The 18,285-nt window shown below is 33.3% G+C and overlaps 2 protein-coding genes across 6 annotated transcripts in view; one reads left to right on the forward strand and one right to left on the reverse strand.

Moving 5' to 3' along the window:
- The first annotated feature begins 18 nt into the window (after positions 1-18).
- Positions 19-16,294, forward strand: LOC137239710 (uncharacterized). Of its 4 annotated transcripts, none has more exons than XM_067765321.1 (3): positions 19-961; positions 13,486-13,608; positions 13,804-16,294. In XM_067765321.1, the coding sequence occupies exons 2-3, from the start codon at positions 13,534-13,536 to the stop codon at positions 14,893-14,895; spliced, it is 1,167 nt and encodes a 388-aa protein (XP_067621422.1). In that variant the 5' UTR covers positions 19-961; positions 13,486-13,533; the 3' UTR covers positions 14,896-16,294. The 4 variants fall into 4 exon arrangements, with proteins under 4 accessions (XP_067621422.1, XP_067621421.1, XP_067621423.1 ...); XM_067765320.1 differs by lacking the exon at positions 19-961 and adding an exon at positions 8,225-9,380; XM_067765322.1 differs by lacking the exon at positions 19-961 and adding an exon at positions 8,226-13,204.
- The window catches only part of LOC137239711 (ATP-dependent RNA helicase Ddx1-like), a 57,071-nt gene continuing 41,980 nt past the window's right edge, over positions 3,195-18,285 (reverse strand). For both annotated transcript variants that reach the window (XM_067765325.1, XM_067765324.1), the window contains one exon: positions 3,195-3,208. The gene's annotated coding sequence lies outside the window, so the exon portion shown is untranslated. The remainder of the gene's footprint in view (positions 3,209-18,285) is intronic.

Here is an 18,285-nt window from a genome sequence, read left to right on the forward strand (position 1 = left end):
AAAATGAATAAGCCGAATAAGGTAAACTAGAAAATAGAGGGGAGAATACATAAGAGAGAAAGAGGGTTAGACAGAGGAGGGGCAGGAGGATAAATAAGGAAATTCAAAAACAATTTTTTTCCGAAACTATTTTAAATTAAAAAGAAAAACGAATTTTAAATGTTTAAAGAATTTTGATGGTCCGCTTAATGAATTAAAATTTTTCTCAGTGCTACAATATTTTTGAAGATTTTTGTATTGTCAATTTTTTAGTGTAAATTTGAATATCTTTCCATATTTCTAAGTTGTGGACAGTGGGATAATTCAGAGTTTCAATTGCGTTAACTAAAACTTTTTCATTTCCTCTCAGGAAAAGGATATAAACCCTCCCAAAAACTGAAATACAGACCGCAGGTGCTATTTTCCTGCGCGTTACTTTACATTTCAGAAAGGCATTAATATAGTATTTTTGTTTTTTATTATACTGAAATAATCAATGTTGCAGTTAAATCAAAAAGCTACACTTAAATTTATGAGAGCGAGTATTGTCAAATGTAACCCCATTTTGTGTCATTGACTTCACCTGTCTGGTTTTATTGCGTCATGCGTGTTGCTAGTGTTTATTAATCCTCGCGTTCCAATGAACAGTGATCCAGATACCGATAAAAATGTAACATGAAAACGCAACAACAAATTGATCCATATGGATCACATTTTTGTTGCATTTGCATGTTAAATTTCTATCTGTATCTGGATCACCCTTCATTTGAACGCAACAAATGACACAAATTTTGATGCTACCCCAAATACTTATTGGATGTACAATATTAGAGTAGTCTAAAAAATTGACATTTACTGAGGTTAAATCGCATATTTCTTTACCTATCTCGATAACTTTAGAAACGGCTTAGCACTCGTACGAAAGAGGCAAATACGGAGTTTGTGTTTGGTGGTGATTTACAGGCGGGTTCATCATCAATGGGTAAGAATAACTTGTATAAAAACTGTCATCTGTCCAATTTGAATTAATTTATCAATTGATTAGATGTCTTTTATTATTCCCAATGATTATTTAAATTTTTTTTCCAGAAAAGCAATTAACGCTTGAATATAATCACAAAAAAAAAATGACTTTTTACGATAATTGGAACATATCAAAAGTAATCAAAAAAGCCTCCTTTAACTACTTTTGATTATTTTATATATTTTTAAATTTTATTTTGATTTATTTTTTGATGATTTTTCTGTATTTTAATAGTATAGTGACCGCATATTTTGATTATTATATCAAAATAATCATTAAAAATAAAGAACAATGCTAAATAATCATAAACTGCTTCCCCAAGAAATTATTTAATTAAACCATAACCGTTATGATTCATAATTATTATTCAAAAGGTTTGAATATAATGATACCGATTAGACATATATCTGTGCACTAGTCATAACAGCCTAAGTCTAAAAACACGCAATGAAAAGTTTTGTATAAAGCGCTTCAAATCTGGAATCAAAAAGTCAAATATTCATAAATGTCATTAAAAATCAATATTCCAAATATGGACCGTTATACGATTTTAAAATGGAACATCGTTTGTGTTCATTCATGCTATCAAAAATAAATTTTGCGAATCATCCTATTTTGACTTAGGTGATTATGATATGTGCAGTAGGTCTCTTGGCAATCGATTATTCGACTAGTCAATAAGTCGACTATCAACTTTTACATTGATTGTAAAGCGACTATCTGGTACTCGACTTGAACTTTGCATATAATCGAGCAACTGCTATTATTCGAATACTGAGGATTTCATAAATGCAATTTTTTAGTAATAAAAAATAAAATTTTTCAAATTTCATATATTCAATTATTTGTAATAAAAAAAATATAATAAAATATTTGCTATGAAATTGTATTCAAGTTCTGAGTATCCCAAAGAAGGATAATGCAAAATAAGTGAGCTGTATTTGGCTAACAATAACTCCACAACGACTTAACAAATCGTAGAACCCATTGAAAAATTATAAAAATAAACTAACTCATTTTGATTTACTGATTTTCAGACAGGGTGGTTATTGATGTATATTGGAAAGATTTTCCATCATCCCTTGTCAAATTTTGTTTCGGGACGGTTTCGTTATGATGTTGTTGTCGTTTGTCTTGTATTTATAGTTCGTAGTTACATGAGCAGGTGACAATACAAATGGATGTTTGTTTAAATGCATGTGCTGTGTGTTCATTAGACTGGGTCGATTTATAAACTGATATCGCGCCATCGATTTTTCGATAGGATTTGGGCTCAGGAAAAAAGTTCCACCACGCATACCCAAAAAAATAATTTTCGAGGCTGCGAAAAAAAATGGCGAAAGGGTAAATTTTTCGACCAAACACTCTCCAAAACCCAAAAAATATTTTTTTTCCAAAAAACTGTTGCAAAAAGGTTGGCGATGACATTTTTTTCAAAAAAAAAAAAAATATATTTTGTGGGTTTTGGGGAGTGTTTTGGTCGAAAAATTGACCCTTTAGCCATTTTTTTCGCAGGCTCGAAAATTATTTTTTTGGGTATGCGTAGTGGAACCCTTTTTCCTGAGCCCAAATCCTATCGAAACACCGATGGCGCGACATAGTTAACTTTCGTCCATACAAATCGACCCAGGTTAGTGTTCATTCAGAAGCGAGAGTGGTTTTCACTGATCGTGTGGCTGACTGAGGCAGGTAGAAATCAGCAATTCTAGTTGTTTTACCTTCTTTCTGTGTTTGTTGCTTTTTATTGTTTTGTGTTGATTTGTTATTGTGTGCTTGGTTGTTGTACCGGTTTTAAAGGTTCAAATATTGTATCAGAAATTGCGTTTGTCTGTTCGTTTATTATTTTGCCGTCGAATGTTTTCTGTTTATAAATTTCCATGTTTTCGAGTACATTCACATTTCGCCTGTTTTGTTGATGTTTGTTGGAGAACATTTTTTTCGACCCAATCTAATATGCAGCATCAAACAGTGCATGCGTTTGTCTGAGTTTGTGCAGATAATATATTATTTTATTTTTATTGGTTACACTTAAATTGTTTTTATGGCTCTATCCAAAGGAGAATTTTTGAAAAATAAAAAGTTGTTGTTGTTGTAGCAATGCTTCGCCCAATAGGTGCGATCGATCACAAACTGTCATCAATGTCCTCCAACGGGAGTCCAAGGAAACTTCCAGTTTCAACAGGGGTGTACCATAGTGAGAGGGGGCTAAAAGTGTAATGCAACAATGTAACCAATTTTGAAAAACACTGGCTTCTAAAACGAAACAAATTTATTTTAAGCTAAAAAAATTTCTTTAGTTCATAACTTAACTTGTAGCACGAATAAATTTGATCAAAACGCCTAATGTATATAAGGGTATCTTAAACAATTAACGAATTTTTTTTTTCGCTCTCACCTGAAAAGACTATGACAGAGACTATGTCCAAACAAAAAAAGAGGTCCTTCGCGGAACTTCAAGCTTTGCAACTTAAATAACACGGGAACTAGGGTTTCCAACATTATATATTACATTGCGCTGCAAAGTGTGAAGAAATTTTGTTTAGCTAAAATGAATACATAGATCATATTCATCACTAGATTATAATGAAAAAAAATGTATCGAGTTAAATTTTTATAGTCGATATTGAAGTTTCTACATGTCTACAGATAAGAGCCAAATTCAATAATTTTCAGTTCTTAATATCTGTAGAAACATTAACATGGCCGATGATAATTTAGGAATTCCACCTATCCATTTTGTCAAAAAAAAAAAATTCTAAATACTTTGCAGGGCAAAGTAATGCTAAAAACCACAGTGACTACGATATTTGAATGTCAAAACTTCAAGTTCCGTGGGGGACTTCTTGAAACTAAAATTAAGAGCTCCATCTCTGACAAAAATTTTGTATGAACACAATCTCTGATATTTTCGGTGAGAGCGAAACAAAGTTTCGTAATTTTTGGGCACACCCTAATGTGAGTACTATGTAGATATCTACTTAAATAAGTGAAGTGAGTTGTAACGGATGCTCTATTGTATAGAAAGTGAGCCGCTTATCATTACCCATATTTTATGAATTATTGTTTAACTACATACACATATAAATTTATTGGAATGAAAATATATTGATCATCTCACTTTACCTATTATAAACGTCATAAATTATTTGACATTTATTTATAGAATAAAGAACACGCTTTTGAATTCAACACAATTGTTGGAGATATTAAGCATAGATAAAGAATTGCATAGATAAATAAATTTCAAGTGCTTTCGCTGCTTTGTGCTCTAGTTGTATTGTTGACATACATACAGTGAGTATGTTTATTAGGATGGGTAAATTTTTTCGTATATATTTTTATCTTATAAATATTTATTTTTAACTATATAACATTAAACGCCAAATTTACGTTTTTTGCAATGCAAGTATAATTTAAAAATCATCTGTAAGTGAATACTGCATTTTTTGCTCACAGCTTCAATGCTTATATATGTATGAGTCAGCGCTAGAAGACATTTCTGGCATACGAAGATTTTGAATTGAACAATTTTTTTTTTCGGAACCACCCTAACATACATCTGTCCATACACGGTAATTATATTAAATAATCATAAATACTGGTTATCGATTTATGTATGCAAATATACAACAAAGTAAGCATTTCACAAATATGATCACACATGTTGCAGATTTTAAATGAATATCACTTATAGGCACATGCACAACACGCCAGTGTTCCCGCTATCGCAAAATCGAAAGTGCAGTAGAGTTGGTGAAAAAATTTTAGTATATTAGCAATTAGCAAAATAAAAACTACGAACGGTATGCTGTTTGTTGCGGGGCGGTAGGGTAGATAGGGCGTTTCTGTCCGTGGCCATTTCGTGGTCCTTTCGGTCACTCCCGGAAGGTTTTAGGGACTATCTCGTTGTCGTTTCGGGATGATTTTGGGAACCATTCGGGTTTATATCGGGATGGTTATAGAGACTATCTCGGGGCAATTTTGGAATAGTTTTAGAGCTACTTCGGGACAATTTGTGGACTATTTCCGGGGTTTTTTTGAGATAAATTTAAGATGATTTCCTGTGGTAGTTTTGGGACCATATCCGGATCATTTTGGGACCGTTTCGTGGTATTTACGGGAGCATTTCGAGGCCAATTTGTAGCAATGTCCTGATTATAATAGGGACTATGCCGGGGTTCTTGCGGGATCACTTCGGGGTAATTTCGATGTGGCTTTATAGGCTATTTCGGGGCTCTTCCGGGGCAATTTCGGGATCAACTTATGATCATTTCATGGTGATTTTCGGGACCATTTCAGGGTACTTTCAGGGTAATTTCAAGATCATTCTAGAGTAACTTGCGGATCACTTCGGGGTCTATTTTTGGCTCTTTAAGGGATGATTTTTTAAATTTATTTCATGGTCGTACAGTGATAATCTTACGATGATTTTGGGGTTTATTTCCAACTTTCAAATAATCAATAAATGGTCCTATAAGGATCCCGAAACGTTCCCAATACCATTAAAAATTACACCGAATCAATTCTCAAATGATAAAGATTTGACCCTGGAAGGACCCCGAAATAGGCCCCAATATAGGTGATAGCAGTCCCAGAGAATTGCTTTCACATTTCAGCTACGGCCTTGCTTTTGACCTCTTCTTAAAAAAGTAATAATAATACTGAAAAATCTCAAACAGAGTGTGTTATATTCTCAAAATTACCGAGAAATACTCCGAAATCAATCACGCAACTAGATTTGGCTTGTCCATGATACAAAAGGCGTTGTTGGTATGTTGCTGGCTATTAAAACTGCCAATCTTCGGAACATTTAGATTATTGTCAATATATATCCGCAAAAACTGTCTGCATTTTGGCGTTTAATTTGAGGGTCCAAAGTTAATTCAATGTGATATATACAGAGGGGGCCTACTTTGCATTTAAATACTTTGCTCACATATTCCTGAAGTCAAGAAGGAAAAATTTATAAAACATTTTCTTGAGCTTCATACAACTTTTTCAACTAATGGGTGATCAAGGCTCTCATGTCAGCCGGTTGTCACTTACCACGTCTCTGCTGATTTCGAGCGCATTTTTTATCGTACAAAGACCAGATTGGCACGTTGGTAAAATACCGACCTGTTCTTTGTTCCTAAAGCTAAAGATGCTTGCGGTGATCACAAAGAGGTTTCCAAAAATAGAAAAAAATGTAGATTTTTGACCACAAATAGGTTCCCAAAAATAGAAAAAAATATCGAGTTTTGACCCTTTTTTGATATTCTTTCCAAAAAAATTTATTTCTTCGGAAAGTTTTGTATTCTTACTTACGTTTTTCTCACCAGAATCGGAAAGTGCGGAAAATTTATTTGGGAACAGCGTTTTTGTGATATGGAATTCAAAGATTTCGAGATCTATAAATCGATCAAATTAACAAAGATTAAACAAAGAAGAAAAATGTGGTACGCACATGGCGTATACGTAATATTTTTTAATGAACTCATACAAAGTCGAAGCTCGATTTTGAGAATCGAATAATGCTTTAGTTGCCATCATTCGAATAATGTAAATAAATCAACTATTCGAATAGTGAAATTCTTAAATCGAATATTTTGAAGAGTTCTAATAAAATCCAAAATAATAAAAATAATTAAAACCGAGATTCTTCTCCAAGTTGCCGTTAACAGTTTGTCTCAAGCCAGATGTAGTGTTGCGGTAGAATGAGCCATTACAAAATATCGACACACCATTCGGCTAGGGGGCTTAGAATATACCCGCGGCAGGTATGCCTGTCGTAAGAGGCGACTAAAATACCAAATTGATTCAATTGCTGTAGCGCAACCCTTTGAATGGGTTGCCAGTGCAATATATAGCTTCTCCAACCCAATTTTCAGCCTCACCTACCCGTGAGGAATCGTGTTTCTTTAACAGCCGAGGCTCTGGCGACGCCAATTTCCTCATGGATCTAGGAGAAGGGAGGGTGGGATGGCTTAGAAGGTTTCATGTGGTCATACTAACTAAATCGTTCTCGAGATGGTCGGTCTAGTAGTACCTTCTGCATCCGGCAAAGGACCATCAACATCGATAACACTACCCAAGGCCTTCAGGGAGAGTCCTTATCACTACAACAACAACAAGAACAACAAAATATCGAAGATGAGCAGTCGATTTTTACATTTCGTAGTAAATTTACTACTATTGCAGTTAAGTGCAAACCTCAGCATATGCACCAATGTATTACATCTCATGGAGTTGTTTTGTGTATAGTTGTACATATGTATCTACATATTAAAAAATATAAAGAATTCATTGAGATATAAAGAGAATATATTCCAAAACGCAACTTAAAGTATTGCAGAGGGGCATTACTTTTCCATTGAAAGTTACTCAGAGTGTGCGTTCATATAAAAAATATATTTTGCATACAAATGCATACACTACGGTGCAAACAAATGTGTATGAAAATTTTAACTGATTAAATAAAAATGTTAAATAATTTAATGGAAGGTTAAGTAATTTCCATATAATTTTTTGCTGATGTTTATAACGTTTTTATCTTATATTAGGCTCATACCGTCTAATGCGTAAAACTTACATAATTTTTGTAAGTGAAGATTTGAAAATTATGTATATTTTGACTTGCCTTAATAAGCGCTAAGCCGAACGGCTGTTAGCAATTAAGTTTTGGAAAAATTATCGATTTTTTATACAAAAAATATCCACTTTTATCGAGAAAATATCGATTTTCTATCGATAAAATGTATATTTATTATCAAAAAATATCAATCTATTATCGAAAAATTTTTTATATCTTCTCGAACAGGTATCGGAAAAACATCGATTTCGAGAACAGATCCATGTATGTTCGACTCAAAAAAGAGATATTTTTTCGATAACATATCGGCAATTTTTTGATAAAAATCGATAACTTTTCAATACAAATTTATAAATAATACATAAAAATAAATGTAAGGCGCGATAACCTCCGAAGAGATCTAAGGCCGAGCTTCTCTTCCAATTTGCGTCGTGCTCCTCTTGATTTTCCCTACAAATTGGCCGGACGTGACCTACATGATTTTATGCCGACTCCGAACGGCATCTGCTAGGCAGATGAGTTTTCACTGAGAGCTTTTCATGGCAGAAATACACCCAGAGCGCTTGCCAAACACTGCCGAGGGGCGACCCAGCTTAGAAAAATTTTCTTCTAATTGAAAAACCTTATTTCTAAAATTTTTTGATTTTGCTTTGCCCGGTGTGGTAGGCGGAGCACGCTACCATCACACCACGGTGGCCGCCAAATTTAGAAAACTTTTCGATAATAAACTGATAACACGTCGACAATTCACTAATTATATACCGATAACAGTTGTTATCGATAACAAGTCTATATCACATCGATAACATGCAGATGACAAAGCGATGATAGTAATAATAACAACCCCATAAATTTTCCAATTCAGAAAAGAATTTTTTCGAACTCTACTGAATGATTCCAAGATATTCCAAAAATGATCCCGAAAGCTAGAAACTATAGCTCTATATCAAAGTTATCTCACAATTGCTCTGTAATAATCAAAAGATGATCTAATAACGATCTCAATATATAGTTACGACATCGTCCCAAATTAATCCCGAAATATTCGCAAACGTCCTTCCAAATCCATCCCGAAATAGTCCTAATAAATCCTAAAAAAGAAAAATTATTCCGAAATGATCTCAGATCAGTCCCCAACATTACTACTAAGATAGCTTCTAGGAATAGTCACTGCATAATCCCAAAAATATAAGATAGGAACGTAGTATGGTGTTTCTGTTTTAAATTTTGTGAAATAACAATTATTTGCAGACCCTTATAATCACTAAATGTTAAGTTTACCATTCAATGCAATCTCTTATATAAAGAATTATTCCACATATTTGGTTCATCAATTAAAGTTGAAACTACGAATCTTTATCAATAGAGCTCGTGCCTTCATATGCATAATTCACTGCTGTTAATACTTGTCGCTAAGTGTAAATTTGTACATATATATATATGTATGTAGAATTATACATTTGTTAAAGCGTGTGATTTTTTTTTATATATGAAGATACTTCATATATATGTAATTGGGTGTTGAAAAATGCAAGCAATTGATTCCAATTAAAAACAAGTTCGCAAATCGGTGCGGTCAAGTGCGAATATGAGGCGCACTACTAAGCTGCTCGGGGACCTGAAGTTGATAACTAATAATTTATAATGAAATAATTAAATTAAAAATTAAAAAGTAATCACATGATATTAAAAAAAAAAGAAGAAAATATGACCTAACTTAGTGCGTGCATCTTGAAGTATTCCCCATAAAAGGGCATGTTAAGTGCAGTTTATCTTAATTTACAGTTCATAAACAATTTCATTGGTGTAAGTACATTCATAAAATTATAACTTTAATCTAGTGTGGGAATGCTGCAACAAAACCCTATATATAACTTATCAATGAAGTATAGACAAACCTTTTATGCGCGGATGTGGTAAAATTGCTAAAAAACGGTGTGAAAGCTTAAATGTTTGATCTTCTAAAGCCTAAACCAAGCGTTTGGAGTCTTCAAAATCTTTCTTCAAACTTTCGAATATTTTTTCTAGTACTAAAATTTTTAAATTTGGTTTGCTTTAAAATATTTGTTTTTAAAGCTTTTGATGTGTTGCGAATTCGGTTGTCGTAATATATTTCGGGCAATACTTTCGAATTTTCGGTTGTGAAGTTGTTCGAACAACTGAAAGTCAATTGGTATCAGAGTTCAAGAATATAAGAAAATGTTTCAATATTCTGTTTTAGAAACTTCGAAAAAATGTTTGAAAATAAGTTTTAAAAAAATTTCAGTAAAGTTCTGAAAAAAAAAATCAAAATTGAATACAGAAAACGAAGCATTTAATATGATTTAAAATCTATAAATTTAAAAAAATTTGTATTTAATACTTTGGGTGGATGCGAAAAACAAAAAGAAGAAAAACGAGAAAGTAGTTTGTGAAAAGTCTTACACAAATTTTAATGGAACCAATATTCGAATTTAGCACGTCGTAAATACAAGTCAGGAGTTCCAATCCTAAACGCATTAAGTTATTCCTAACAAGTTTCTAGATAAATAATAAATTGGCCATCATCCGGTGAGTTTTTTAGCGCCACTTCACGCTCAATTCCCTTGGGAATACTTTGGATCATTGAGAGACTTCAGAAACGGAATTCCTCTTATTTTTGTGTATATGAGTTGTGATAGGCAGATGTTGCTGTTGTATTTTATTTTACACAAAAAGCTAAAGGATAAGCATCAATATACAATCTCTATCCAAAGAAACCGGTTTATAAAAAAGAAAGTAAACAAAATATCTGACTCAATTAAACCACACATCTTTTCGGATCCATCTGGCTCAAATCGTTGTTGTTTTCAAGCAAATTTATAAGCTCCTCTTGATTCTCTTTACAGCGAGACAGTGAGTCATTTACTGAGCTACGTACAAAAGATAGATAAAAATCTGAGTAAGACTACTGGAATATTTTGGCTACTATCCTTTAACAAACCACAGTATTACGAAAGACAATTGCTATTCCAAAATAATTAAATAAATTAAAAATTAAAAAGTGCTTTAGAAAATGTCTTCATATATTAAAAGCAGTAGAGGGCACTTCCAGCTTAATAATGCAAATAATCTAAAAAGCTAAAAAACGTTTTCGAAAAAATTTTAAGAAAATTTCGAACTTTGGTGTTCTTTGATTTTTTTTGAGTACGCAGTTTTTATCCCAATTAATTTTAATCTAACAAAGTACAAGTTAGAGGTCACTCGAAATTCGCATTGAATTTTTACAATTTATTTTTTGGAGGGTGTTTTAGACCTTCCTCATTGCACGATCTGCGGCATTCAGTAATGTACTTTATGCTTTCGACACATGAGTCCAAAGCCTTTAGCGCCGCTAGCTCTCTGAAGTTATTATTACATTTTTCCATTCTTTAGCCACAGGTGCCAAATGATTTACAGCATCGCGTATTGAAACATTTCAGCTTTATAAAGGCTACAATGGTCGGGAACGCGAAAGGAGATCTATAGTTCCAGGTTGAGAAAGGCTCGCGAATTTTAAAATTTGACAATCATGTACTCAAGAAAAGTGCTGGAAAATATCCAGACCCTATGGGGAAAATCTCTAGTACAAAACTGGTGTGCTTCTAATGCATTCCGGACCACTATTAGTTCGCCATCTATGTCATTTACATGCTTTCAACTGGCGAATTTAACATGACCATGGCCTAGTTCCGAATTAGATATAAATTTCCACTTAAGAACTAGTTCTATAGTGGCACAATTTCGATAGTTCCGAACTAGTTTAAAAACTTACAGCTAAGATCTAGTGCTTTTCTTAGTACTATTTCATTGGCTCCGACCCGGACCGAAATTCTACATGTTGCTTCTAGTTCGATATTATCCCATTTGAAATATAAGAATCCACACTGTCGATTTTATAACAGGAGAAAATCTAGCTACTATTGTACTAACTAGTACTTATTTGGCACTTTAGGTCTGGTTCTAAACCATTGATTCTTTTCAGGCGTTTAATTGGGACATAATAAGTTTGGCCACGAAGCCCTACTGCAATTAAAAAAAGTGGACTTAATACGTTAGCGTATTTTACCTTTTCCATTATACGAAACTCGCCATGATTTTTAATATGTTTCTTAAGCCTTTAGCTCCACCTGCAGAACGGCAATCTAACTTTTTACTTCGGAGTCAATTTTAAAATTGGTTAAAAGTGTATGGCGCATAGCCATTATTAAATTAAAATAGTTTCTAAAGTTAGTTGCAGCTTTTTGACATAATTTCCCATGAGCTATCTGTGAAAAAAACCTGCATCTAAATTTAAACCAATTTTATTTTGACGGTCACTTAACCCCTCGTGACAAGAATCAATAAAAATGTTCAATAATTTGCAAATACATACTTTCGTAAAATTGCGTAAGCCACAAGTTTGTGAAGTCACTATAGGGGCAGGGCGTATGAGTAACAGTTATTGCATCTGCAGTTGCACTTTATACGAGTTTACCATATACTCAATGAAGGAAAACGAAAATATTTAGCACAAGACTTAATTTTTTTTAGAATTTATATTTCTAGTTTATTGGTGCAAAACCTTATGATTTCTCAGACGTCACATTCGAATAGTATTTATTATTTATATACTTAAATTTTCACTTGATTCAAGTGGTGATCTATATACATTTTGCATTATTTATTTAAATAAATACATTTAGGTTAGGTTAGGTTGAGGTAGCTGCCCGAGGGCACACTTAGGCCAGTGGTATTAGGGCCGTTGTGATACCACGAAAATACACCATAACTTTTCATCTTCGAACCATTTTGAGGACCTGATAAAAGCTACCAGGTCCTTGACGTCATACTCCACAACCTGACTCAGATTATCTAGAAATGGAGCATCTAGAAAACTCTATCGTGCTCCGTTTAGTACCGGGCAGTTGCAGATGAGGTGAACCACTATTTCCTTCTCCTCATCCTCTTTAAAACTCCTGCAGCATCGATCTGCATCACCTATAAGGCAATGAACAGTTAGTGTCCCAAAAGTGTGGAAATTGTATCCTTACTTAGGTTTTAAACGTGACGGGATCTTTTAGGATTTCATTTTGGCCAGTTACCTTCGATGGTCGACACCGCGGTGTTTGTAGCCATCATTCGTCGGCTTGACGGTGGCTGCGTCCTGTTAGCATTAGCTTGCATGGGGACAGGGGCATACCTAATCATTTTTGGCCGGGAAAATCTGCTTGGTTGTACCCTGCCTAGCGAGTTCTTATTGCATTGCGTCGATGCCCCTATATCCAGGCACCCATGTAAGGTTAACACTGTTCTGTTGGGCTATATCTTGAAGACATCGGCGACAGTTTAGTGCTAGTTCAGAATTGAACGAGTAGGAGGAAAGAGATTTTATGGCAGCCTCGCTGTCGCAGAAAATAAAGCTGCGGCTTCCATGATGACTGAATAATAATAAGTAAAGAATACAGCTAAATCATTTAAGAAAAGGATTAAGTGTTTCCTAAAGTTATAAACACTGGAAAAGTCAAAATATGTTTCAACTAAAACTGCAGTAAAATTTAAAAATAGAGCATAGATCATAGATTGTAAAAGCAGAAATTTCATTACCTGCCCTAATTTGCAACACAACAAAGGATACACTTCGTTAATGCCATGTATGTATCTTGCATTGAAACTATGTATGTATGTATATATTGCAGAAACTCCATTCATTCAAATAAACGCATCATATACATATTCTTATATGCAAATACAATCTCTTTCCAATAAACTGAGAGTACCCCAATTGTTGCGCGTAGGGTGTGAAAAAATATATACATATATACATACATATAAAACATAAAAACATACAAAACAAATCAAAGAGATATTGCAATTTCTCTTTCATTATTAAGTGTAATGTATAAAAGACTATAGACATGATAAACAATTTCAGTTGCATCTCAGTCATTGGTGTGCGGTAAAGCACTTTTACGCTGAGAGAATGTGGAAGAAAGCGTCGCTGCCACAAACGCTGCTGCTGTTGCTGCTGCTACTCATCGCATTACTCTTGGTACAGGTAAGTTTATTGCAACATTTTCCTGCATCACTTTACAACAACTAAACATTTTTTCTATTATAAACAAATCTGACCTTAAACTACATGCCAAGCTAACTAAACAACAAAAAATAATAATAACAACAACAAAAAAACATACTTTATTATGCATATTTATTTACTTTATTATTAAACAAATTATCTATTTACTTATAGTTGGTGACAACAGAAACAACAACACAACCAACACTTAATGCAGATGACAACAGCACGAATAGTAGTAGTAGCACAGATCATTCCGGAGCGCAAGCATTGGATATTCATGACGGTCATGACGAACATGACGACGACGATCATGATTGGGATGAAGCATTTGTAGAAACTTATGAAACCGAGGAGGAGAGTAGTGAAATGATAAGAAAAGCCACTCCACTACATTTAATGATAAACCCAGCAGCAAATAGCAATAAAAAAGAAGAAAGTGAAACGAATCTGCACGAGAGTGATTATCACGATGCCGAAGTGGATGTACACGATGGGGGTAGTGATAGTGGTGATTACGTTGTTGGCAGTAGTGGCAGTGGTGCGGGTATTATGGATACAGATATCGGCGAGGGCGATAGTAGTGGTAGTGGTGTTGATATCGAAGATAGCGAAGAATTGTCAGAATTTGATATAAGCGAACGCAAACGTATCGCATCCATTATGTTGCGTGAACTCTCAAAGATAGTTGATTATGCATTAGAGCAACAAAGATCGGTTGTCAACGAATTTCTACAAGACGAAACCATTGAAATGGTGAAATGTGAGGCAATGGAAAAGATAAAAAAGAGCTGTAGTGCATTTATGGTGGGCGTGCGTAATATCTTGCAATTGGATAAAGGCGAAAATTTACTGACGCAATTAATCTCATTCGGTTGGAAGACGTTGACAGCACACAATTTTGAAACATTTGTGCAGCAACATAATACAACGCTTATAGAGCAACCGACAGCAGAAAATGTGATTATAAATAATGCGCTTAAGAAGGCGGGTATAATGCAGATTGAGGTAGAGTTGCAAAAACGTATTTTAGAATTTTCAAAATTTTTCAATACAACTGTGAGTGAATATGTGAAGCGTCACCTGCCGCAGTTGTTGTCAAATGAGCAGCAGTTGCAACAGGCGCAGCTGCAAATAAATGATAAGTTAGTGCTGTGGTATGGCGAATTTGCGTTAGCGACGAATGTTAGCAGTCAAATGATGGTACTATCAAAATTTTTTCCAATGTACAAACAAATTTTTTTGGATGCCTTAAAAAATGATTGACAAGCTTGGAGTGATATGGTGAAAAAATTTTTACATAAAAACAAAATAGTAGTAGAAATAATTTATAGCACGTTAGTTATAATTAAATTAATCAAGTGATAATGAAGTATATAAAATAATAGAAACGAACTGGTTATGCAGTCGAAAAACCGGGACGAATAAATTAATAACTTTTTACAAAAATTTTGTTGAAAGAAAAAAAAATAAAAAATAAAAAAATCACAACAAAGTCAACACAAGCTTTTGTAAAAAAACCTACAACAAAAAAAAAAACCATAGCAGGCGGAAAAATTAAACCAAAAATATAATTTCGAGTTAACAACCAAAAAAATTTCTAAAAATATTAAAATTTTCGAAAGATTACATAAAAAGCTCGAACACATTTTATAGTTTTTTTTTAGTGGAAAAATTCCGGTTCAAAAAATTGTTCTAGTTGAAAGTTTATGGGAGCCCGGGGATCCACATGCATTTTCATGAAGAATCATGCATTCTACTTATTTTTTGACTCTTGTTTTTTAATCCACAAATAAAAGTTATTTACATATATTTTAGGAGTTCGAAAATAAGAACTATATTCAAATTAGGTTTTCCAAGGACAGAATAAAAGTTAAATCCAGACTTTTATTATTTAAAGACTGAATAGAAGTCCGGCCCCATAACAAAGGAACGGATCATTCAAACGAAATGGATTTTTCAATCGATTCTCCCAAATATCCGGATTAGCAACCTAAAGGCACACTTCGAAATGTTTGTTACTTATACTAGAAATTTGTTATTGAAAAACAATAACCAACTCTTATAGTACTCATACTTTAACCTTTCCATAGAAAACTTGCACCCTTTTTTCGCCATAAAGTTTGATCCAATTGTGTAATTGACTCGAAATTTGATACACAGTTTTCTGTTGAAGCAAGAAGGACTGTATGAAAAGAAGAAATCATTTCATTTGAATGACCCATTCCATAGTTATAGGGTCGTAATTTTAATTTTGGACTTATAAAAAAAAAGTCCGCATATCATTTTTTTCGAACTTATAAAATAAAAGTCCGGATTTAATAATTTTTTTCGGTCTAAAAAATTAAAAGTACAGAAAAATTTTGTTCTGACGGACTTTTATGATAAAAGAGAAACAGTTTGCGTTATATTACTAAAAAAAAAGAACCAATATAATAACTAATTTGTGATTAAAAATAGAAAACTGATTGTAGTTGTAAATAAAGTATTATTAATAACTTTAAGTGAAAAATGCTTCACGAAAGCAATTTAGCTATATAGTGCAATAAAATTAAGCCATCCGTAAAAATTAAAGTACATTGTCAATAACATAATTCATTACCAAAAAAAAAAAACAACAAATTTTTATAAAAATACATTTATACTTAAGCACATAAATTTGTTAACTAATAAAAAGCACATTTTTTTGTACGTTTTGATGACTTTTACTTCCGCAGATACACATTCTTCCGTCCTAAAAAAAAGGCTATCTACATTCTTACTGAAATTGATATATTGAACTTAACTTGTTTGTAACTATCCAACATATGCTTTTTTTTGTTGAAAATCGGCATATTGTTCTAATTTGGATGTGATATTTTTATTTAAGCAAAAAAATTGTTCACATTTGAAATTCTTATACGCGAATTTTACACTTTTGTAAATGACTAATCTTAAAAAAAAAATGCCAGATACCCACATTCCTTACAGGCAGGGTCGTTCAAAAATTTTTATATGGAAGTGCAAATCGTAATTCCTATACAAGGTTATATGTACACTGAAACTTTTTAAATAAAGAAAATTATTTTAAATGTCTAAAGAATTTTAATGGTCCCCTCAATGAATAAATTTTGAATTAAAATATGATTGAGTTTAGCCAAATATTTGCTTAGTTATTTAATATGAATTTGGAGCTTATAGGCCGATTTAATTAAATAAAACAAGTTTATTTTTTTTATTTCCGACGCGTTTCGACACATTTTCGTGTCTTCCTCAGGGAATATTATTTAAACCAGTGGTTTTTGTCACATTTCTTTAAAAATATAAGTATACATATTAATAACAAACAAATAAGAACAATAATTGAATTTTGATCAACAGTTGTAAACGCTGAAATCACCCAATGTATATTTTTATTTGGCACAGCTAAATCGGAAATTTGTTTTCATCATAGAAAATGTGTACACCTAATTTTTCCATTGAAAAAATGTGTCTGATAAGCAAACAAGCTTTCTTTATAATTTTCGTTTATAAGCGTCTCTGTACGAAAAATTTTTAGCTATGAACTGTTGCACGCATATACCCAAATTCATATATACATATGTATGTGTAACTCACCTAGAGGATGCTTGTTTTAACCATTTATATAATTTTGTTTTAAATTCAATATTTTTCTTGTCAAAGCAATATAAATCTAGGTTTCAAACTTTGTTTATACCCTGCGGCGAGTCGCAGTGTTGCAGAACTACCTTCTTAAGATACGGTACAAGTACTTATTCTGTTCCCTTACAGTAATTTGAAATGATAATCGCCCTTGATTCCGAGCCCCGGGTCATCCAAGCCATTTTGCAGTCCCGATATCTTGGGTTTCATTAAAAAAATTCCGCGGATTTCGGGATTTCTTCGGGATCTTAATTTGCAAATTTAAATATATTTAATTGGTTTATTTTTTTTAAGCTTCACTTTAAACCACAGGGAATCCTCGCTTCCTTATTTAGGCGTAACAAATTTCAATGATCCGATTTCAAAGGAAACATACAGTTTTATAATAAAAGTTTTTTCTTAAACTGGTCATATTCGTATGGCTACATAATTATTTTTGAACCAACATTTAAAGACAACAGTCTCTGGATAGTCCCGAAAAATACCGCGGTCCCTGGATTGTCATTTTCAAATCCCGAAATCCCGGGATTGTAAAAGAGCTTCGGGATTCAATGCCTTAGCTCAGACTTAAGATCTGTACCAACTGTTACCAACTGTCCCGCTCTGAGTCCGATTAGCATCAGCTCGGAGATAGTAATTTACAGCCTCATTACTTTTGACGATATCGTGTCCAAAACGATCGTCATTCATCTGTTGGTAACACGATTAGTAATACAATTGGCAAAACGATAATAAAATCGGTAAAAGCCAATTCTTACGTTACTTTCTATCACAACTAGCTGCTGCCAAAGCGCAAATAAAGTGTCAAAAACAAAGGACGAAAACAAATTTGACAATTTCTTTCGTGCAGTTCACGCAGAACGTAAAGCTAGACGTTAACCGATAACGTAAGCTTCAGAGTACCATTAGCAGATGATATCGCCAGCACAGGCACCGTTCGTTAAGCGTCTCGTTCGCCAAATAGAATGAGGCTGTAAACCCGTAGTATTGAACTGGTGTTTGGCGTTTCTGACT

This window comes from Eurosta solidaginis, chromosome 2, assembly GCF_040869045.1.
Source record: "Eurosta solidaginis isolate ZX-2024a chromosome 2, ASM4086904v1, whole genome shotgun sequence".
Taxonomy (NCBI): domain Eukaryota; kingdom Metazoa; phylum Arthropoda; class Insecta; order Diptera; family Tephritidae; genus Eurosta; species Eurosta solidaginis.

Coding starts and splice junctions, on each gene's coding strand:
- LOC137239710 (XM_067765320.1), top strand. CDS start 9,330: ATGTTAAGTGCAGTTTATCTTAATTTACAGTTCATAAACAATTTCATT. Junction 9,381..13,485: donor TCATAAACAATTTCATTGGT/GTAAGTACATTC, acceptor AAACAATTTCAG/TTGCATCTCAGTCATTGGTG. Junction 13,609..13,803: donor TCGCATTACTCTTGGTACAG/GTAAGTTTATTG, acceptor ATTTACTTATAG/TTGGTGACAACAGAAACAAC.